The following is a 23,364-nucleotide window of genomic DNA, read 5'->3' on the forward strand; positions in this document are numbered from 1 at the left end:
ACACAGTTAAGATCTTTTACTTTTTTGCATATTATATAGCAGTAAAACAGTCTAAAAAAATAACAGCATTTTAATTAATAGACCTGCCATTTTTCTTTGGGACAAAATTATATGCATCTTTGTAGTACACTGGGCTGGTAAATGAAAAAAATTTTTTTCAAAGAAAAAGCAACTTTAAGGAAATTTCCTTTATCTGGTAATGGCTGCTTACCCTCTAGAGCTTCTACAAGTCTCAGAAACCCTTTTGGACATGAGCCACCAAGCTTGTTCTAAAGCAAACTTTTCCACAAGAAGAAACAGCAGAATAGTTTTGTCTGTCAAAGGCAAAAACATTAAACTAGAAGCAACATGGGGTTCCATCTTTCTCTGAAGAGAGATATGAGATACACATGTAAAAACATGTATTTCTAAGTTGTGGATGTAGCCACTGACCTTTAGTTCCATATGGAGTTACATGTTCCATGCATGTCAAAATAGTACCAGTCCATGAAACAGCAGTGACATAGGCTTTTTTGTGAATCTGATATAGAAGAAACCATCAATATGCACTTTTCAAACTTTTATTAAGTAACTGCTTACAAGGTGTTTAACAGATCCTTAGGATTAAGTCATCTCATCACTAGATTCACATTTCATAACTGACCTGTTACAAAAGGGAATAAACATTAAGTTAGATGATCCCTATACATAAAGCTCTTTCCCAAACTAGGTTTTCACAAGACTATCTTCTCATGCAAGATGTTGGTAACGAAGTAGTAAGTTCAAGTGATCTACTATTTTACACTTGCAAAACGCTCATCTTTTTACAGCAACATATTAGCTACCAAGCAAACACATACTGAAAGTTTTAATGCTCAATACCGAAGTGTTCCATAAAAAATTGCTTTTGACTTCCTACATTGTGATAATCACTGGGTTCATCATAACAGAATACATATACACTGCTGCAAGCTTTAGCATATGATACAAGCTAATCTTTAAAAAATTAAGTGTCCCATAAGCTGAACAGTAAGGAACGTTAAGTGCAACAGTTCACTTCAAGCACAAGTGAATATAGTCTAGTTTGGTACTAAAGTAGTTTTACGCCCATGGATCAAACACACTTGCAGAATGCAACATCTTCATTCCTCTTGGGTTCATATAGCCTCTGCCTCTGTAATTCTAGGAAACAGAACAGGTGCTAGTTTAGAATCATTAATCCTTTCAATCATTTAACAGTCACTACAAAACAATTTTAGCTTTCTTCATGCATGTGTCTCAAGGTAATTTTAATTTTGTATTTTTTTAATTAATACAGAAGCTCTTTTTATCATTAAACTTCTATACGTAAGTTTTAGACCTCAGTGTGAAATTAATGCACTTTAATCAACCTCAGATTTTATCAAGCATGGGAATAATCCTTCCCAACTTGAGCTGAGCTGAGTTCAAAACACAACTCCTCCTCTTACCCAACACAAACCAGTTCACAGCTTGGTGGAAAATCTTCCTTCTCCATTTCTTATTTAAGAATGATGTCTACATTGCTTTCTCATCAAAATCCTTTTCCTATGGAAAAGGATGAAGTCCAATCATCTATAAGATGGTCCAAAATAACCAGACAAAAGCCTTCAGATTCCTCTTTCAAACTCATCATTTGCTTATCAAATGTCTCTTTCATGCAATCCCTTTGAAAGATAAAGTGAATGTTGTAAAAACATAAATGTTACCTTTCTTTCCCCAGAAGAAAGGGCATCAGGATCCTTATTGAACACTAGATATACAAGCCTCTCTTTCAGCAGTAGTAAAACAGCAATAAACAGCTTTAATACTTATTTTCAAAGAAAAGAGGCTGTTTACAAATGCACAGTTTATTTCAGATTGACTGACATCAGAAGGTCTCATAAAGGAATTAGAACTTGATGATCTCCAATTCAAGAGCTGGTGCACTGCATATATGTGAAGAGGGCAATACTCCCAAGACAGACAGATTTCTCCTGAAGCTATTCCATTCACAAGTATGTGGACAAATTGTCACAGTCAGACTTTGTAACTCAAGGACATGAAGGACAGACTTGGACCTAGACATCACAGATTTCATGAAATGCTGAGAGACACTCCACAAAGGTTGGAGATGTGTATTTGGAAGGAATATGACTCAAAAGTTGATGAGATCCACCTTTGAAAGCAATCTATACAAATTTAAAAAGCATCTATGAACAGGAATATAGAAGATCCACTGAGGCTTCAAGTACAAGAATGAAGCAAAAGTTCAAGTGTGTAACTGAGATTCCATGAAGACCCAAAGGAAAAAAAGATTTCAGATCTGATTAGGGATCTAGTTTGGCATGTAAATACACCCAACACACCCAATATTTTCCATAATTATGGTACAGAAAACGATAATTAGTATCAGGAAGGTCTGAGCTTGAACTCATGCTTCAGACGTTGTGTAAGTAGTGAGAGTATTTCTCTTGTTGTCTCTAAGAAAATATTAACATTCAGAATGCAATGGAGATGTGATAAAGTTCTTAGCGGAAGCAAGAGATCAAGGATTGGCTTTGATGAAGCCATTAAAATCCACATAGATAAAAGCAGGAAGTAGCAAATATTGGTTGGAAAAAAAATTTTAAAAAATCGAAGCGTAGGCAATTTATTCTAAACTACTGATTGCAGAGTGATTTGAGAGCTATGCCACCAAGGCTGTCTCATTTACTCAAAATGTTTTTTAACATCTGGTATCAGCCATACCAAGAGACCGGAAAGCTCCTCCTCATCACAGACATTAAGAACAATTTTGACACAGATCAGATTGGGGCATTTATGTAACTATAATTACCTGAACTTTTCAGTCAAACTGTTTACTGACCAAGCGATTCATAGCAGTGACTATATGACTAGCAACTCTTTGCTCGTACTCGACATGTGCAGTAGAGGAACTTCTGGAACTATAGCCTTTGCGTATGTTTGCATAAACCTCTTCTTCTGCAGAAGAATTCTTCACACTACACGTCAAGACTAACACAGCTAATAAGGCCACACTAAGAGTCCAAGTCAAGCAAGTCGTCCAAAATTAGTTCTAGAAATACTGAGCACTTTGAAGATGCACAAGTAAGATAAGGGACACAGCTGCAGTTGAAACAAGTTTCAGTGACATTGCTCTGAATATACACTGCTGAACACACTTTTTTACTGACAAAGTTCTAAAAGCCAAGGCTTCCAGATCATGTCCAGACTTACCTTTTTGGTACTAAATGGTGTAAAGACTCTTCTTCCTTGATAACTAACAGCAATTTCTTCCAACCAAACAGGAACTTCCTGCTGGGCCTACATAATTAGAAAAGTGAATTTAGAGACTTCAACTGCTTTACCAATTCACATTAAGAGTTCCATAACTGTACCAAAAAAAGTAACAGTTGCTCAGTGCATTAAAGTGAAATTGTAAAGAACCGAAAAAAGTTAAACACTAAGATTGGAAACTTACGTCTGAAAGCACTTTTACTAGAGACTGTGCAAGATGGCCATCTGTACTTTCATCAAAGAAGCAGATTGCTTTGCCTGTATTTCCACAACGACCAGTTCGTCCAATTCGGTGTACATATTCTTCAATGGTGGGAGGAAGATCAAAATTAATAACATATTTAACGTTTTCAATATCCAGACCTCTTGCTGCCACTGAAGTTGCCACGAGAACTGAACATTTTCCAGAACGAAAATCCTGAAGAGCTGCTTCTCTCTCTCTCTGTTCTCTGTCTCTGCAAAGAAAACAATGGTTAGAATGGATGTCTTGAAACATCTGCAGTATTATTTAAGATACAAGTTAAAAGGTCTTGTTTTGTGGACAGAAGTAGTTCTCAGGGTGGGGGAACAGGACACCAATAATGCAGACACTACCACTTTAGGCTTTCTGATTTTTTTAACCGATTAGCAGTAAAACACAGCCAAACAAGAAATCTCAAGGAAAGCTCTCACTCATGAGTTGGTGGGGCTCAGAGAGGGCTTTAAACTAGGTTCAAAGGAGGAAAGGGGTACAGCCAGGCTCACTAGAGAGGAGCCTAGGGGCGGCATGCTGAGGTTGGCGGTAAAATCAGTAGCCCAAATGAAGTGCACCTACACCAATGCACACACAGCATGGCAACAAACAGGAGGAGCTGGAAGCCGTTGTGCATTAGGATAACTATGACTTAGTCACCACAGAGACATGGTGGGATGACTCTTACTACTGGAATGCTGCAGTGGATGGCTATAAGCTCTTAGGAAGGGACAGGCAAAGAAGGAGAGGCAGTGGGGTAGCTCTGTATGTTAGAGAGTGTTTCGATTATATAGAGCTTAGCAATTGTGACGATGAGGTCAAGTGCTTATGGATAAGGATGAGGGGGAAGGCCAACAAGACAGATATCCTGCTGGGGGTCTGTTACAGATCACCCAACCAGGATGAATAAGTGGATGAAGCATTCTACAAGCAGCTGGCAGAAGTCTCACCATCAGTAGTCCTTATTCTCATGGGGGAGTTCAACTTACCAGATGCCTGCTGGAAATGCAACACAGCAGCGAGGAAACAGTCTAGGAGGTTCCTGGAGTGTGTGGAAGGTAACTTCCTGATACAGCTGGTAAGTGAGCCTACCAGGGGAGGGGCCTCACTTGACCTGCTGCTTACAGAGAAGGACTGATGGGAGATGTGGTGGTTGGAGGCCATCTTGGTCTTAGTGACCATGAAATGAGAGTCATCAATTCTTGGCTAAGGAGGGGGAGTCAGCAGAATCACTGCCATGGACTTTTGCAGGGCACACTTTGTCCTGTTCAGGACGCTGGGTCACAAACTGACTGGATGGCCAGGCCCAAAGAGTGGTGGTTAATGGAGTCAAATTCAATTGGTGACTGGTCACAAGTGGTATGCCCAGGGCTCAGTTTTGAAGCCAGTTCTCTTTTAGTACCTTTATGATCTGGATGAGGGAATTGAGTATGCCCTCAGTAAGTTTACACATGACACCAAATTGGGCGGGAGTGTTGATCTGTCCAAGGGTAGGAAGGCTTTGCAGAGGGATCTGGACTAGCTGAATCCATGGGCAGAGGTCAACTGTGTTCAGAAGGCCAAGCACTGGGTCCTGCACTTTGGTCACATCAACCCCATGCAGCGCTACAGGCCTGGGGAAGAGTGGCTGGAAAGCTGCCTGGAGGAAAAAGACCTGGGGGTGCTGGCTGACAGCTGGCTGAACATGAGCCAGCAGTGTGTCCAGGTGGCCAAGAAGGCAAACAGCATCCTGGCTTCTATCAGGAATAGCACGGCCAGTAAGACTAGGGAAGTGATCTGACCCTGTACTTGGCACTGGTGAGGTTGCCCCTCGAATGCTGTGTTTCAGTTTTGGGGCCCTCACTACAAGAAGGACATCTGAGGTGCTGGAGCATGTCCCAAGAAGGGCAAAGCAGCTGGTGAAGGGTCTGGAGAACAAGTCTTATGAGGAGCAGCTGAGGGAACTGGGGTGGTTTAGTCTGGAGAAAAGCGGGCTGAGGGGAGACCTTATTGCTCTAACTACCTGAAAGGCGGTTGTAGCCAGGTGGGTGTTGTTCTCCAAGTAACAAGCAATAGGACCAGAGGAAATGGCCTCAAATTGTGTCATGGGAGGTTTAGATTGGGTATTAGGAAGAACTTAACTGAAAGAGTGGCCAGGCATTGGAACAGGCTGCCCAAGGAGGTGGTGGAGTCACCATCCCTGGAGGTGTTCATAAAACACATAGATGTGGCACTTTGGGACATGGTTTAGGAGGCATGGGGGTGTTGGGTTGACAGTTGGACTTGATGATCTTAGAGGTCTTTTCCAACCTTAATTCTAGGATAAGCTGTAGTATTAAGTGACTTTTGCTTAATACCATTACCTCACTTTCACTTAAAAAAATCCTTACCCATGGATGCTAGTGGCTCGTATTCGTTCTTGACAAAGAAAGGCTGAAATGTAGTCTGCTTTTTTCTTTTTGTCCACAAAGACCATGGTTCGTTCATTACCTGTGTTAAACAAGAGTTGAGATCCACTGCAGTTTGAAACCTGATGCATTTTCACTACTCACAGCTGCAGATACTTACAGAAACACCTAATATCAGAATGGGTTTTAAGTGAAGTCTTTGAAGTGCGATTGTAATTTCTTGTCTGTGTTGAACTAATTGAATTTAATCCATCAATTTTTAGATCAACACAGAAACCAAGGTGAAACAAGCGCATTGTGTTTCTCCTCAAAAGGAGAAACAATGCATTTGTTCTCTGTGATAAGTATGCACTCCCTTTCTACAGCATGTGGCTGTAAGTGGTACACCATTCTGAGCACTGAACAGCAAAGTACACAGATCATTTTTATTTCCAAACTTTCAGTTTTCAACATTAAAACTAAGATACAGCCAGCATAAAAATGGAAAAATCCCAGCCATTAACAAAATATAGGCCCAAATGATCACGAAAGGAGTTTAATACACCTATGATCTGGATGGACATAATGCTAAAGTATTGTAATTGATTATACAAAGAAACTAACCATCTGGGAAGCTTAGTACCATCTGCTGGTACTCAGAGATGAGACCTTGACAAATACCCCTAACACAAATACACCTAAAAACCTGTAACTCCTGGAGGTCCACTTCAAGCTTCAGTCAGTAGTCTTGTAAAGCATGTAACACTTAACAATGGAATAACGACCTGGTCAATAGCAAGACCACAAGTTTAAAAACCAGCGATTTTGTCTTTCCTTATGGCTGACTCTTTTCCACAGAAGTTACCTGTGCTTTGTAGAATTTCTATCAGCTTATCCCTCTTGGAATACTGAGGAACTTGAAGAACATTTTGCTGAACATCACTGCAAGCTCCACCCACACGTCCAACAACAACAAATAAGTAATCACGTTTCAAAAAATCGCCAACCAGCCTTGAAAAACAAAATTGAGCAACATGAATTCTATCATGTAGCTTATTTTTGCTTTAAGATCAAGTAACTTCATTTATGTTTAAGCAACCCTTACCACAAATACTTGTATCATTCCTCACAAGAGAGTATAAGTAGTCATATGTGCATTTTTTTGGAAAGCTGAAAGTGTCTGTATTGTTTTCTAGACAGCTGCACAAAAAAACAATCAATAAGAAGGTGCACAGACTGATTACATCCCTGCAGCTTCTCATAATACAAACACTGCTTTTTATAGCCATCTCAGAAGGAGTTCCACATACATGCTTGTAATGAGTTACTGACATACATGCTCACACAACATTGTCACGGCTCTATTTCATCACTAGCTGGAGGGACAGGCCAGAATTCAAAACAGGCCTCCAAAGACAACACCATCCATTTTGACTGTTCAACAAAAGCAGTGCTTAAAAACAAACTGTTTATTACATACCTTTTTGTTAAACCTTTTGCCTATGGCAACTATTTTGTTCAGATAGTGTTCCTCTTCAGTTATCCCTTACATATGACATTATCCAAGAGATCAAACTCACCAAAACAGGTAATTCCTTGCAATGCCCCATAACACCTGAGAATTTTACTGAGTGTATTAACATATCAATAAACAAGTTGCTTCATGTCCAGTGTATGCACAGCAGTGTCCACAGCAGTAGAATTCAGATGGTAAACAAGTCAACCTTCAACTGACAATAGGCAATCTCAAGTTTTGGAACAAATTCCTAAAAGGAAAGTCTTAAAAAAGTTAAAGGACCATCCTAAGGACTTGAATCTCCCACCTAGTTTATAGGTGTAATTGCCAAGGTGTTTTCCATAGGAAATAAAGAAGTTAAGATTTAAATGTGTTTGGTCTTAAGATCTTACTGGTTTAAGATCTCAGAGTTCTAAACTGAAAGTAAAGGGCAAGTTTAAACCCTGAAAAACAGTAAACAAAAAACAGGAAGTGAGAGAAGAAAGACGACCTTTAATGGCATATATGAAGCCCCACATGCTAAGCTGAAGTTCACCAGTCAGTGAGGAAATGCTTGGTTTTCTCAACTCACATGCACAGGAAGAGTCTTCATAATTGGACCAATGGTTTATGTAACAGCAGAGACCCAAATTCAGGTACAAAGCCAAATGTTAAAACTAAATCTGGGAGCACTCACTGAACCCAGCAGGGCTAAAGAAAGTACCTTCTCCTATACTACCAAAGTAGTATACTGGCCAAAGTCTTTTGATAGCAGAGTATGGGAAAACACTAGCTTTCCTGACTCCAGAATCAGAAAGGCAGCAAATCCAGGAAGAAACTGACTCCAGACAAGAAGGGTTTTTACTGTCTAAAATGAGGACATCACCTTTAAGCATTTCAGTTTTAAAAGGTTACAAGAAAGTTATTATGCACTTCCAAACTATGATTCAAGTACTCAGGTTTCTTAACCCTTCTAGAAGCAGTTCTAAATCCTGCAAGACTGACAGCAGAAAGGTAGATCTGTTAGTTTTGGTTTTGTTTTTTTCTTTTCCTCCATTAAACAGAAGCAGACAGTAAGTGTCTTGCACAGTTGAAGGGATCTCCTCCTTTCACATGCTGGTTTACAAGTACTCTTCACTCATCCCTCAGTACGTAGCAAACACACAGCAGGAGCATTAGCAAAAACACACTGATAAAGCTAACGTATCTAAAGATCAAGGGATCAAGATTCCTCTCTCAACCCCAACACCCAAGCCAATCAGAGTACATTGTGCATCTTAAAGGGAGATACACCTGATCTTTTCCCAGGATGCAGTGATAAGCAAGACCACGTTCCTCAACACTAAACACATGGAATTAATATGAACCACACTCACGTACAGTATCATTTGAATGCTTGATTCCCAGCTCCAGAAGCAAGGCCGTTACTAGTTCACTATGACATCTTTCAATACAAAACACTCCATGAAAAACATGTTGACTGAGGAACCAATGGCACACCAGGTGACCTAAGTCTGAGTTTAAAGTTAATTCAATCCTCCTTAGCAAAAAGCAATTCATCTTCCCAACACCTGCCAGTTTTACCTATTTGAATGTGAGAAAGCAGCCCATTCCCTTCTTTCACTCAGGACAGTCAACTACTGAAGATTTTTTTTCTCCCCACCTCAAAAAAGATCTTTCAGGCTTTTTGAAGGCCAGAAAAAAGTTGTCAGGATTTGACTCGCTGAAGTACCAACATACTTCACTGCAATGGTCTTATCAGTTTACATGCTCTTGAACTGTAATATACTTATTGGTGCCTTTTAGTGATACTGTCACAACAGTATCCCTACCACAAAAATTATGTCAACTCCTCAAATTGAAGTTTAGACTTCTAATTTAAGAATGAGTCTTCACATGCCTGTCTCTTCAAAAGTGGAAATAGCAATTAATTTCCATCCACCTACAGAGAATGGATGTTTTGTTCCGTTACTCCCAGGCTCAGCAATGCCACTACCATCTGTTGGAGACTGTCCTCTCAGAGTCTGGAAAGTGGAACTTTAAGGATAGCGAGTAGCAGAGCTCTAAGATAGATCCTAAACCCATCTGAGGAAGCCTTAAAGCTACCAAAACCAAACAGCACTTATGCATATAGGTAAGAATTGTATATCAGAAAGGCTGGTGAGTTGAGCAATAATTGGGATGACAGGTTATATTACATCCTGGTGCCAAAGACAGTGCTACCAGTCCTGCCTGCAAAACAGCTAGATCACTGTTTTTGAGCTTGCACAGATGTGGTGGTGGAGGAACAAGAAACAAACAGGGGCCACATGAGGACTTCTGCATAAGTGGAATTTAAAAGCCTTCAGACAAAATTCATCAGTTGCTTTAGAGTCCCCACCAAAATTAAGCAGTTAATCTATGCAAGTTACTAGTGCTGTTAACTAAGAAAAAAAGGAAGCTTTCAACAAGGAATGTTAACATCATAGCTTTTCAGTATCTTCTAGCAAGATAATAAGCTTTTAAACATAAGGAGCATTCTTAACTCTTCAGACATTTAGCTCTATACAAGTCCATCTTAAGATGGATTTCCAGTATTACTTTACTCACCTCCGAACTTCTTCAGGAAAAGTAGCACTGAACATTAGTGTTTGACGTCTGTCTTTTGATGGCATGGTTGGGTAAGAAATCAGCTTCTTCATATCTAACCCAAAACCCATATCAAGCATGCGGTCCGCTTCATCCAGCACCAAATACCTCACATTATGCAAACCAATCTGCAAGTATTTCAGTGAAAAAAACTGTATTGGTTCACTGACAGTATACACTTATACAGCGTCCTAATTGCCAAAAATCCACCTTTTACTTATTTCTTACTAGTAGAAGTTAATTATTCACTAATAAAAGCCTATGCACATTATGTTTCATTTGCATCTGAGCCTCTATTTAACTTTTTAATCTGCTCTAATTCTAATAGTATGACTACACTGAAGTGCTTTGGACCTTGGTTCAGCAGTGTAAACCAAGACAGATCCTACAGATAAACTATTATTCAGCACATATATTTTGAAATTATGTCTGAGTTTTAAAAAGGTTCTCTCATATAACCCTGATCTCTTCTCAAAGATGCCTTTGTTCTGAAAAGAATTTATGTCAGAAAGTGTTAAGGACTTTACAGCTTTACTGATGTTGACCAAGACTGCCATTTTGATTGGCTTTCTGTGGTTGTTAGGCTTCTAATCTCCAGTTTATTAAAAAGTGTTTTTCCAAACTTCATTTGTCCAGTGCAACATCAGTGAGCCACCATTATCATAAGCAGCAATGTCAATTTGAACTTATTTGAATTTTTATTTTTCCAACCATTATATTATACCTGGAGTTTTTTTATAGTTTGAACAAAATCTATATTGAAACACTCAGAATTAATATTAGCATAGTTCCAGACAGATAAAAGCTACTGTAGCAAAACAAACAGGACGTCAACTGAAAACCTGCTCTGGAATTTTCCAGAAGAACTAAGAGAAAGTGTTCCATGTATTTGAACTATAAAATTTAATTCCCAATATCACTGCAGCCAGTTTGATTCAGACTGATATTTTCCAGTGGGCCCTGAAAGGGACCATGAGATCTGGACTCACGATAGCCTTTCAAAAACCTCACGGTATTTAGATATTCAAATAAGAGGTCATTTGTACTTTAATAAGTGCCTGTACAAAGGCAGCATACTGACTGTTTTTCACAGCTCTATCTTTGTTTCTATTGAATTTGAAGAATGAAAGCCAGTATGTAAAAAGCTAGGAGTGTTTAGGGAATTCAGTTTAAGTTTTAAGATCTTACCTTCTCTCTTCCAATGATGTCTAGAAGCCTTCCTGGAGTGGCACACAGTATATTACAGCCCTGCATTACCTGACGAATTGAATGGCTTGTTTTTGTACCTCCATAGATCACAACAGGCCTTATATAAGTTCTGTTATATAGAAAAAAAGTGGATTAATTATATAAGTACGGAAACAGTATTCTTTCATGAAGGTATGTAAAAAAATCATCAGATCTACCATAAACCAGCTTAGAGAGGTTCAATTCCTTCACCATACAGCACAGCTTACAACCAAAAGCAGGACCCAAGACTAGAAACTCACTCAGCATAAGCCCAGAGTTCCCACTCATACTACATAACAGAGGCTGCACAGGTGGCTTACTTGGAAAGAACACTTCATTTCACCTACATTCGTCCCTCTCTCTTCAGCTGAGGCTACTGGCAGTAGGAGTCAAAATGCTGTTAGGCATCGTCCCCTTTTATATGGCATACTCAGAAAAAGAAGAACCACCAAATATATGTCTTTAGAGCTTCAGAAGTAATCTTTCCACACCTTGAAATGACAGTGGAAAAAACCAAACCAGGATCTTTGTAAAGCAACTAATCACACTAGCCACGCAGTGTGCCACTCAAGCATTAAACCACAAACCCATTCAAACAATAAACTACTTAGTACTCTTCCTACTAAGGTTTTATGTTAGACCTACCAAGTAAAACTACATCAGATATTGCTCTCCTGTAGGAAACCACCTCTACAAGCAAGAACTAACTTACACAGCTGAAGAGCAAGTTTACAAGCTTATCTTTATAACCTCCTGCTAAGGCTTTTATATGCATGCGATGAGTATTTTCATACTCAAATTCAGACTGTCTGTTCTTGTAGATACTAATTCAGCTTCATATGCCACAATGACGAATCAGGTAAAACTGGTAAAAATTTACCAGGTTTAGTTGGAACTTTTCAGAAAGCTTTAGTCAAGAATAGAAACAGGATGGACTGAACATTTCAACGTTTATCCAATACCAATTAATATACATTTCATATTTTTATTTCTGAACTACACAAAAGAGCTTAAGAATATAATGAATCTGAGCTGAGCAATATGCATGCAATTCTTCAGAGGCAAGAGATTCACACCCCGATATTGTTTAACTTCCCCCCAAATGCAGGTTATCTTCTTTGTACTGCAGAGCAGCTGTAGCAGAAGCTTTCTAAATTCAAAACCTATTTTATTGTAAAATAATCTGTATCTGGTTTGAAATAGCATAATTAATAGAACTAGCTACACAGAGCAGTTTTAGATATTAAGAAACTATACTTAGTGACATGCTTACTTAGATTTGCAAACACAATAGTACTTCCTAAAGGCAGATACAGCTGCCAAGCATAAGTTTACTTGAACATGCAAAGGCAGGTCTAATTTAGCCCACCAGATTTTGCACTGACAGTGCTCTTCATTCCACCTCCTAACGGCAACAAGCCATTACAGCCAATCCTCTTCCTGTGCACTGTGAAACCTTTCACTTAGCATCAGAAGTATCACTGGCAAACTAGTACAAATGTACTCTCATGCAACATCCAAGAGCTCAACGATAAGTTTAGACCTTTTGTTCTGTTTTGAAGAAGCAGAGCTAAAAGCTTGCTTGAGCTGTGAAATTTCTGTCCAAGACCAGAACCACTGGGAATTACAGAGTTATTAGAAACCATCACCAAAAGTTAACTAAAAACCCTTAACACATACGTCTATTTTTGTCAAGATGAAAATAAACTTAAATTATATAAGGCAAGCTAAATTTAAAGGTTTTTTTTAAGAAATTAAAGAAATTTCATTTTCTCATTAGTAAAGATGATGTGACACAAATTTAGTACTTATTTCCTCTTCAAGCTGGAGTAAGCATCCCACCACCAATATAAGGAAGATGAGTTTAAATCCCTAGCCGTATAGTAAGAAACCTGCAAACCACTATTACCATCTAAATTCAAGTGTTTGTAGTCATTCAACTGGCACAGAAAAATTTTTTGAAGTATTCATGAAAAATAAAGCACTGCTGATTCAGACAAAGTAATAATTAATACCAGACAATAGTGCAAAAGCTTACCCATACAAAAATTTCCTTGCTTCTAGAAAGATCTGATTTATCAGTTCTCTTGTTGGTGCAATAATAATACATTCCGGTTCTTGCTGGTCTTTAGAGCAACTGGCAGCTACACCATCTCTTATCATGTGGGCCACAATTGGTATAAGAAAAGCTGCCTAGAAAAAACGCATCAGTATTTATGCTGTTTAGTCTGAAAGTTTTCATCAGTCACAGTAGAGCTGCATATCAGTCTTAAAGCTAGAATGATGCAGCACTCTAACTTCAAGGAAATCACACTGCAAAAGGATTGACCTGAACACACTATAGAACATTTAACCTTATTTCTCCTTGTCATGCACTAGCTAACTTCCGTGTTCTTCAGGCTGTTTCCACACATCATGCTGACCTACACTGATAATTATATACCCCAGTATCAAAACCCCTCCTCAACATTTACTTATAATATTTACATCATCATTAGTAGGTTTGTAAGGTCACTATGTATCACCAGTCTCCAGACTACAACAGCAGATCATTTGCAACACAGCTGCACCAGTCCCCTTATTTCCATGTAGGACTAGCTGGCCTCAAAATATAAATATTCTGAATGCTTTTGAGGCTGCTGTACAGATTCTAATGCAAGCTTTGGACATTTCCCCCTCTGCAAACAAAAGATTTCTCAAAGCAAGTAACCAATAAGCTACATAACAGCAAAGCTAGAACTCCACGCTATACTGAATGGCAAAAAGTTACACTGCATATCCAAATACTCTCATACAGGGCTGCCAGTGATAAGATTTGGGTACATTAGGCAGTTTAACAAGGTGAGGTAACTGCCAAGTTAATATCAACTCTCAACGCTGTTCCATGTTTAATACTGAATCATCTAAAAGTAAGTCTGGCGCAGATCAGACTTGATCAAACCAAGGATGACAAACCAGTACAATATACCATTACATTCTGGCAAAAGTTTAAAACCCCCACAGAAACAGAAAATATGGAAACAAATCCCAGCTTTCAACTGCTGAGGTTATTCTCATCAGTAATTTCTATGACTGCCAAAACTTCTGAATCTGATTCTGTAGCCCTGCAGACTGGCATGCTGTATCAAGACACTAGTTCACTGAAGTGAAAAATAAATTTAGCCCAAAAATACAATAATCCATCCATCATTTTTATCTATGCTTAATTCTAAATCTGCCATTGTAGTGCAAGCCATTAGACAGCAAGCTGTGAAGCATCGGGCATGTGGAAGACTGAGGCATCCACCTAAAAGGTTCACGGTCACACATTTCCAGTAGTATGAATACTACACAAAATGCTTACAGTTTTTCCGGATCCTGTCTGGGCACATGCCATTAAATCCCGTCCTGCCAGTATAATAGGAATGCTGTATTTCTGCACTGGAGTAAGTTTAGAGTATCCAGCTTTAGCAATGTTCATGTTTAAAGTGTGACAAAGGTTAGCATCTTCAAAAGTCTGTAAGAGAAGAAATTAGCAGTACACAACCAAAGAAGTTTAAAAACAGAGATGCTTATCATAGAATATAGGCATCCAAACACTAAGAAGTATTAACTTTGAGGGGGTGTCACCAGTCATCTGGATTGCCAAGGTTCCTAGAGGTAAAAGCCACAAAGGTTAATTTGAATGGCATGAGGAGGTTGAAGAAAGCTGTTTGTAGAACAGTGAAGGCCTGCAGGTGGCCTTTTTAAGAGAGAAAACTGCTCAGAACCCATATATCTGGATTCAAGCCAGTAAACTCACCCCATGGCATGCTATGAAAACAAACTAAACCTCTTCACTTTCATTCCACATAGGAGATACACACAGTCTCTGTGCTAAAACTAATAAGGGGAGCTAAAGCAAGATCCCTGTCCAGGAACAAAAAGCATCATAGATGACAAATATCAGTTTAACTTCCATGAGAAACCATTTCAGAAGATGGATGGGAAAAAACTTCTGCATCTTTTCTTTCAACCCAGGTGCTACTACCCCCTCTGCCCTTCCTCATTCTTCTCACTAAAACAAGCTGCTTTTTTTTTTTTAACTACTAGCCACCTGGTATGGTGTGGAAGCAAAGTTAAAAAATGAACAGCAGCCACAGTAAACAGGGCTAGAAAATTACTTCAAAAACCTCACTGTCCAGATGAAAACTTTTCTGACAGGTATTCATTTACATTGTTAAAGATCCCCCAGTAAGACTTCAACAAGATGACTCTACCAGCCTTCCCAGAAACTGCTGCCAAAACCCTCTTTCAAGGTCTAAACTGGTATTTTTCTGCAATTTAAGGACTATACTTCCTGTCCACCCAGTATTACTTTCTCTGGACCATTTCTATAGATTATCAGTGTCATTTTGAATTCAAATTTATATCTTTCAAATGGGCAGCATCTCCTTCCTACATAGTACCGTCTGCAAGATTCAAAATCTGTATTAATATTTTCATTAGCAGTGAGTATTAGACTCCATATACATCCTTGCAGAATCATGCTCAACATAAACCCCAAAATTGAGTTCACTAACCAGTAATGGTGCTGGAGGGTTAAGTCCTGACACTTCAACGATACTGTCATCATACTTGTCAAAATTAATTCCCTTCTGATAATGTGCAAAGATAGCTTGTTCATCATCAGGTGGAGGCGGGGGCACATAAGTCACCTTTGGAACTTAAAAACAAAACCACTCAAGTTAATGAACAATATAAAGAAAACTTAAACTAAAACTTTTTTTTTTAAAGCTTAGTTCCATACTAAACTGTTTTAGTTTAGTATGGCGGTATTAAAGCTAAGTTCAGTGGGATGTCATTTAGACTTCTCACCTTCCAGGAAGGCAAGAAATTTCATAAGTCAATCCTATTAGAACTGAGTTTTATACCACTAAACCTAAAACTCACAAATAACGTCAGACTTTACTAAAGCATTTACTTAAGCATTTGCTTAAGGACCTTACTTTGAAGAGCTACTCACAAAAATTATTAGGCTTTACTTGATCACCATGCAAAAAAATTCTACCACAAAAACTCGTTATACCATAAATTATCCTATCCAATAACAATGCATTTATTAATAAACAAGGATAAAATTAATCTGTTCATGGCAGTGCATTTATAGTTCTGTGTTTAAGGTATTTTTCTAGCTAATAAACTCAGGTAGAAATGAATTTTTTATGCTCACTGAAAGGTTAGCAGCAGAAAGCATTTCACAGGGACCTCAAATAAGGAAGGATCAGGAATCAAAGTTATTCATACAAAAGTCAGGCGTTCACTATTTGTCTTTTTGCATATCAAGAGTATGAGAAGGGAAAAATAAGGCTAAAGTCACTGGCAAAAAACACTGCAGGTAAGTAAATGTTGTAATAGATAGTCCCAACTGACACTTAACAATACATGTCAGAAGGCCATTATTCATCATACATTTCAACCTGATCTCCTGCACATACAAATAATGAAATTCTATTACTAACTTGCACTCAGCAAAACACATCAAGCCTGTTTTCCAGAAATAGCATAACAGATACTCTAGCATCTGAAACTGAGAATCTACTGTTCCGTCATGGTTTGCTTTAACAACTATAATCACTTAGATGCCTACACTCTTCCCAATTAATAGTTCTCTGTTTAAAAATTAGCATTTAAAATATTAATTAATTCTATATTAAATAGAGTAGTTCTAACACTTGTGTCTCAAGTAGATAAGCTTTTCCATTAGAAAGAAGAAAGTACGCAAGACAGTAATTCCACAGCACTCCATTCCAAAAAGTTAGTCTTTATTTAGGTGAGGACAGCTACTGTGTTGCCCAACAATTTAAAGATAAACTTAGTATGTTCAAACTTAATTCAACAGTATTTGCTTGGCAACTCATGTTACATGAACAGTTTTGAGATGGTTATGCATTTATCCATATCACTGCCTTCTTTTTTATGCAATATACTTCCAGCAACCTTAAGACAATGTTCCTTGAGTTAAAAACAAATTAGAACTGGCATGTTACTTGTGAAGAAGCTACTTACCTTTTTCAGAACCTGTTGCTCCTTGGCATTCTTCAGAAGCTGCTGCTGTTAAAGAAAGCACTCCAGAGTTAATTGTTTTTAGGTAAAAAGCTCATTTGAGAGAAATGGAAGTAAAAACCTTCATGAAAAATCCCTAGACGCACTTAGAAAACTCACTGCATCCTGACACGATTGGTAGAATGAGTGTATTTAAAGACAACCAAGAAAAATTATCCCTCCTAAATCCAGCATGTTTTGCAAGGGCAAACATAGTTGTCTATATTCACTTGAGATGAATATTGAGCAAAAGAAGTTTCTATAACAAGAAACTGAAATGCCACAGAAACACCAGTTTTATAACCTGGCTTTGTTACCTCTTAAGTGAGGTTCTTCCCCAAAAACTGATAAAGCATTGTAACAAGAAATTCACACATGCTATTGGCTGCAGCATCCTGTTTTTAAGAACAATTCAACGTTTCCACAAAATCAGGAGATTTTTTTATGCTACATAACCAACTTCTCAATAACTAAAGAGCCATAGCCATAAACTTCAGTGTCACCAAGGTAATTTTGCAAGAGTAAAGAGATAATTTAAATCAGAAGATGAAACCATTTTGTTATTTCAAGTGCCACACATTTATAACATCCAGTCCATTAAAGTTCTGACCTTGACATCCACATATTTTGTGTGTGCGCACGCTGTTTTTCAAGTGATAATGAAAGCAAAGACATTTATCCTTAAGAGTGAGGAAGTACCACGTTTTACATGCGTAAAAACTGTATTAAGACCGAGCTATTAACAGCAGCATTTCCAGAATCGTTTTAAGTCCTCACTCTTATCATACACAGAAAAAGCCTTAAACCTAACTCGTTGCCTCTAGCTACTCTGTGCAGGAAGTTGTGTTGCTGATTTCAAAGAAGGGTTAAAAAAACCCTTTAATATAAGGTATGTCTCCCCCCCCCCACCCCCACCCCCCCAAGAAAGAAAGGAGGCTAGAAATGTAAAAGTGCAACACAAGACTGAGTGAAGAGGAAAGACAATAACAAAAGCTATTAATAGGTTCTCTATTCATATGTGCACCTCAAGCCATTCAATGAAAACGATGCTTTGAGACTAACAATTTTAAGATAGGTACCAGAGAAGTACAGTGACCCTGCAATGCCTCCTTCACCCTCCCTCATCTGCATTCTTCCTCACTGCATCAGTGCAAGCACAAAAGACTACATCAGGGCAGCATATTAATCCAATTTCTCATTCTCAACAATAATGAATTATTAACTCTAAACATAAATAGCAATTCTGAAAAGGCAGCCAGTACTGTCACTTGGATCAGGAATGCTCTGTTCAGCAGCAACACTCTTAAGTAGCTCTGCAAAACTACAGCTTCATCAAGATAGTGACACAGAATCCAAGCAAAGATGCAACATACAGCGTGTGTAACCACTTTTAAATACTTATTTTTCCATCAGAAGATATACTTACACATCATCTTTAATTTCTTAAAGTGGTTATGTTTTCTGTAAAGCCAGCACAGACCTACCTTCATTACCTCTACAAACTCTACTGGAGTGACATGATCGCTATTCAGAGATGGAGGCAGCACAACAGTGTAGCACCGCTTGTTGTTGCTTCGCTAGATCCAGACACATTCTCTTACCGTGTAAGTGCATACTGCCCATGCAACAGACTACTCTTTATGAAGAATTATCTTTCCACATGAACCTCTATACAGACTAGTGCAACTGTTGCCTACCAATATCCACAACAGTCTTTACATACAACGGTCATGAAAAAGTAAGGAATGACTATGCTGCGTTAAGTATGCAGTTATGTCCATTGTGAGTATTAGCGTGTTTCCTCTATAAACACTTCTAAAGTTTCTAAAAATCATTTCAACTAAAAATCTGAAAAACTTAATTTGAACTAAGTCAAATAGAGGCATATCAATTGTTCTTTGGATATTAAGCATCACTTCTGAACATACATAAAATGATTGTTATCTTTTCTACAGTGAAAAATTCTTTTACCACTATCACAAAACATTCTTACATTAAGACTATCAGCCACGGTATTTCTAATTTGAATTGTAGGACCTGTGAATGATAGATTACTATGCTCTAAGTAGCACAACACATAGCATACAAGTTACAGTAGCAGCGGTGCCAAAGCAAAATAGAGGCATGAGGAAAAATATCATTTGTAGACAGCAAAACAAACCAACATTAGAATAAAGTCCTCAGGAAGACCTGGCCTCTTGGAGCTACAAACCTTACTTGTCGCCTGGAAAAGCCTAAAACAATACTTCCCGTTATAGGGGGGATGGAAGAAGTCTAGATTGACTATTTCAAAAATCAAGCAAGTATTAAAGGCTTGCTTTGAATTTCAGGTTTAGCACCTCCACTTCACTGTGGATTTACTGACACAGTAGCAGTAGGATGAAGAAAAAATTACAGTAGACAACAGCTTTGCAAATTCCAATTACTAAAATTTATCCAAGCAACAAATGTGTCTTGTGTGGTCATGCAAGCAAGCTGTTTAACATTTGCCATATGTTCTTAACTCAGACAGAGAAAAACCACAGTCACAGCCTTTAACAGAGCCACAAATCAGGAATGAGGAAGGCTGAAGAGCTCCCTGCCCTACTAAAAAGTCTCACCTGCATGACCTCCTAATGCTCCTCTTCCTCTAGAGCCAGGAAACACACGCACCTGACGTCTGTCTCTTTGCTCGTCTTTAACACCTGTAAGACCTGTAAGTAATACAGTATAGTGAATATAGTGTCTAAAATTAGTATAATGAAATACTATGCTTAAAGCTAATACTATTTACCCCAAAAACTCTACACAGTGCAACAGCCCCAACAGATTCTTTGTAACTTCACCCTATGCTGAATTATTCTCAGTGATACTATTTTTCAAAGATTCCATCCGTTTTCCACAACTCAGCTGAAGAACAGAATCTATTTCATAGCTTTCACTTTTATACTTGTAGTTCTCAGGGAGCAAGCAAACCTAGAATGAATGACCAAACATATGTTGTTCCCCCACAAACCAGCCAATGTAAAAAGGAAAAACCCACAAAATCAAACTTACTCTCTCTTTGTCCAATGGCACCAGGAAATCCCCGAAAACCTCTATTTTGTGTAGTAGAACCTTCTACAAATTTTCTTTCTCGAAAACCTGCAGATACTATTTTTTCAATTATTCCAACCATTTTCCACAACTCAGCTGAAGAACAGAATCTATTTCATAGCTTTCACTTTTATACTTGTTCGCAGGGAGCAAGCAAACCCAGAAAGAATGACCAAACATATGTTGTTCCCACACAAACCAGCCAATGTAAAAAGAAAAAACCCACAAAATCAAACTTACTCTCACTTTGTCCAAAGGCACCAGGAAATCCCCAAAGACCTCTATTTTGTGTAGTAGAATCTTCTACAAATTTCCTTTCTTGAAAACCTGCAGTACAGCATAGCACACAACGACTTAGTTTGCCCAGCTTTGCACATGCACATCAAGTGCCTTTAATTTTGTAATTACTCACTGCAGTCCTTATTTTATGAATTCAGATTAAAAGTACAGTAAATTAAGTGATTTGCCTAAATATGTGTCCTGACTTTGGCTGAGATGGAGTTAATTTTCTATCTAGTAGCTGGTACAGTGCTGTGTTCTGGATTTAGTATGAGAATGAAGTCAGTAATACACTAGTCAAGGACTTTTCCAACTCCCCAAGCTTTGCCAGGTGCACAAGAAGCCCAGAGGGGGCACAGCAAGGACAGCTGACACCAATTAGCCAAAGGTATATTCCATACCATATGATGTCATGCTCCATATATTAACTGTGGGGAGTTGGCTTCAAGCATGGGCAGTGGGAGGACAGCAATCACAGCTCAGGGACTAGTGGGGCATCATACAGCAGATGGTGAGCAGCTGCACCACTTTTTTCCCCTGGGTTTTGCTTTTCTCTCTCATTTTCCTTTTCATTACAATATTATTAATTAAAATAAAATTAACTGTTCTTATCTCAACCCATGAATTCTCCTACTTTTGCCTTTCGGATTCTCTACCCTGTCCCACTGGGGTGGGGGGAATGTGTGAGTAGCTGTGTGGGGCTTAATTGGTGGCTGGGGTTAAAACCCAACAATATGAAAAAAATGAAGAGAAGAAATATGTTTTGCCAAAATCATGACAAGAAGAGTCTACTGCTCTCCTGTAGTACTGCTTCCTGTAAGAAGCAAATCAAACATTAAGTCTTGAAGTATTTGACTTTACATGCATATATGCTATATAAGCTACTGACTTTCAACTCTTCAGTTATCATGCTGAATAGTTCAGTCCCCTAGTTCAGTCACAGGAAAACTGACAGCATTCTCAGTTTTCATAACCAGTACTGTTGACTGAGGTAGTACTGCAGTTGCTGCCTCCTACAGAGGAAGGCTTTGAAAACCTGCCTTTCAGATATATCAATTTCTAGGTTTCTTATTACTAAAAATGGCTTATTCAGTTGTTTGGGACAGGCAGTGCCAAGTATTTAGTGTATTCTTATTTCTAACCCCTTTCCCTAGTCTCTTTTCTGACAGGGCAGGAGAGGAAGTAAACAGCCACATACATAAACAAGGTATTTCTCATTTTAGATTGAACAGTTTCAGGTGCTAAATCCACACAGTCAACTTCTATCATTTACTCTGTAGTCTTTGCTGTCTAACTGAACACTTGTTCTATCATCTTGTAATGACAAAGAGCATCTTCTGCTAAATGAGATGAGGCTCTGCTACCTCAGATCTGTAGCTCCTTCTCCACCAATGCTTAGCGCATACCAATTTGTGTCATTTGAGTTCCAAAATAAAATAAAAACTCATATATCTTAAAGGGTCACGTGCAAAAGAGATTCGAGATACTACAGACCTTAAATACAGCTTGTGAGTTACTTCACAGTGAAAACTACTTTGCAGCTGCCAGAGAGTCTAGAGCAGACCTCTTTGTCATCATTCCACAGCACCAAAGTGTTACTGCCTGCTTAGTCAAACAAGTCTAGCATTCCTCTGCTACAATGAGCATCAATCCAAGATATGCAAAAATAGTGTAGAAAGAATAAACATAACTTCAAGTGACTCCACAGCTGTTCTGCAGGTCAGATCTTTTGCTAAGCATGCCCAAACCAGGACTAGAGTTTTCATTTTCCTTGTTTCATCACCAGTCCCACTTACAGCCATAGAACTATCTAGACAGATGCTACATGATAGTAGCTTCTACTGCCCTATGTGTTTGTGGTAGTATCTGGTGGAAGCATATGCCGCAGTACTGCTAAACTGCCAATTACTAACCTCTTTGATATGCACTGCATACAGATCACACTCACTATTATAAGCAGGAAGGGGACCAGGACTAAATATTGCTTTAGGGACACCCAAGAAAGCTTTTAGATTTTCCACAGAAGAGCACTGGTATACTCACATGGCATATATGTGAATACTAATATTCAGCTGCCTTTTGTACTACATTATGACTCAATGAAGTTATCAGTAAAATACCCCTCTTCAGGTAAATCTGAATCATAGCAAGAGGTAAACAAAACATTGATTTTAAATGTAGAGTCCTGCCTCCTAGCAAATACAGTGTGGTATTTTTACATTGTGCAGTCAAAACTAAGGGATGATACTGAGTGCCTACATTACACAGAAATAAGCATTGCAATTACCTTCCAAGTCACAAATACGCATTTGGCTCTGATAGAACAAAACTGAGTACCTGAATATGGAAAATTTCATGTATTAAATACAGCTTGCCACTAGCATTACAGGTACTCCAGAAAGCTACCTCTGTTTGCAAAACTCCTTCCAGTACTAGATCTACTCATTGGTTGCCACTGTCTGTTCAGAAATTCGTCAGCATCTATAATCAGAAAAAAAAAGAATAAACTTAGCATTCAAAGCTATCTTTGACTTCAGAGTAGGCTTTTGGGTATGGTTTGGGGTTTTTTTTATTGTTGTTTCAGTTTGATTTTTTTTAAACTCAACACTAAAATTACAGAATCATTCAGGCTGAAAGGGACCTCAGGCCTGTAGCCTACCTCCCACTCAAAAAAAGGCCCACCACATGATGAAGCTGTTCTTTTATAAGGCAAAGAAAAT

The 23,364-nt window shown here is 38.4% G+C and overlaps 1 protein-coding gene across 1 annotated transcript; it reads right to left on the bottom strand.

Annotated features, from left to right (window-relative positions):
• Positions 1 to 1,029: 1,029 nt before the first annotated feature.
• Positions 1,030 to 23,119, bottom strand: DDX4 (DEAD-box helicase 4). The gene is made up of 15 exons (XM_075078389.1): positions 23,051 to 23,119; positions 20,606 to 20,692; positions 20,327 to 20,413; positions 19,891 to 19,974; positions 17,255 to 17,296; positions 15,769 to 15,911; positions 14,571 to 14,723; positions 13,266 to 13,420; positions 11,186 to 11,315; positions 9,959 to 10,125; positions 6,740 to 6,885; positions 5,878 to 5,977; positions 3,461 to 3,731; positions 3,217 to 3,303; positions 1,030 to 1,161 (listed from the first exon to the last, which is right to left on the bottom strand). The coding sequence occupies exons 1-15, from the start codon at positions 23,088 to 23,090 to the stop codon at positions 1,081 to 1,083; spliced, it is 1,773 nt and encodes a 590-aa protein (XP_074934490.1). The 5' UTR covers positions 23,091 to 23,119; the 3' UTR covers positions 1,030 to 1,080.
• Positions 23,120 to 23,364: the final 245 nt, after the last annotated feature.

Source organism: Phalacrocorax aristotelis, chromosome Z, assembly GCF_949628215.1.
Source record: "Phalacrocorax aristotelis chromosome Z, bGulAri2.1, whole genome shotgun sequence".
NCBI lineage: Eukaryota > Metazoa > Chordata > Aves > Suliformes > Phalacrocoracidae > Phalacrocorax > Phalacrocorax aristotelis.

Bases quoted from the DNA above. Each gene is read 5' to 3' on its own strand.
- DDX4 (XM_075078389.1), bottom strand. From the start codon at position 23,090: ATGAGTAGATCTAGTACTGGAAGGAGTTTTGCAAACAGAG. The intron at 13,421-14,570 runs GTAAGCATTTTG...CGTTTTTTCTAG, and splicing joins AGACAGGATCCGGAAAAACT to GCAGCTTTTCTTATACCAAT. The intron at 3,304-3,460 runs GTAAGTTTCCAA...CTAATTATGTAG, and splicing joins TAGTAAAAGTGCTTTCAGAC to GCCCAGCAGGAAGTTCCTGT.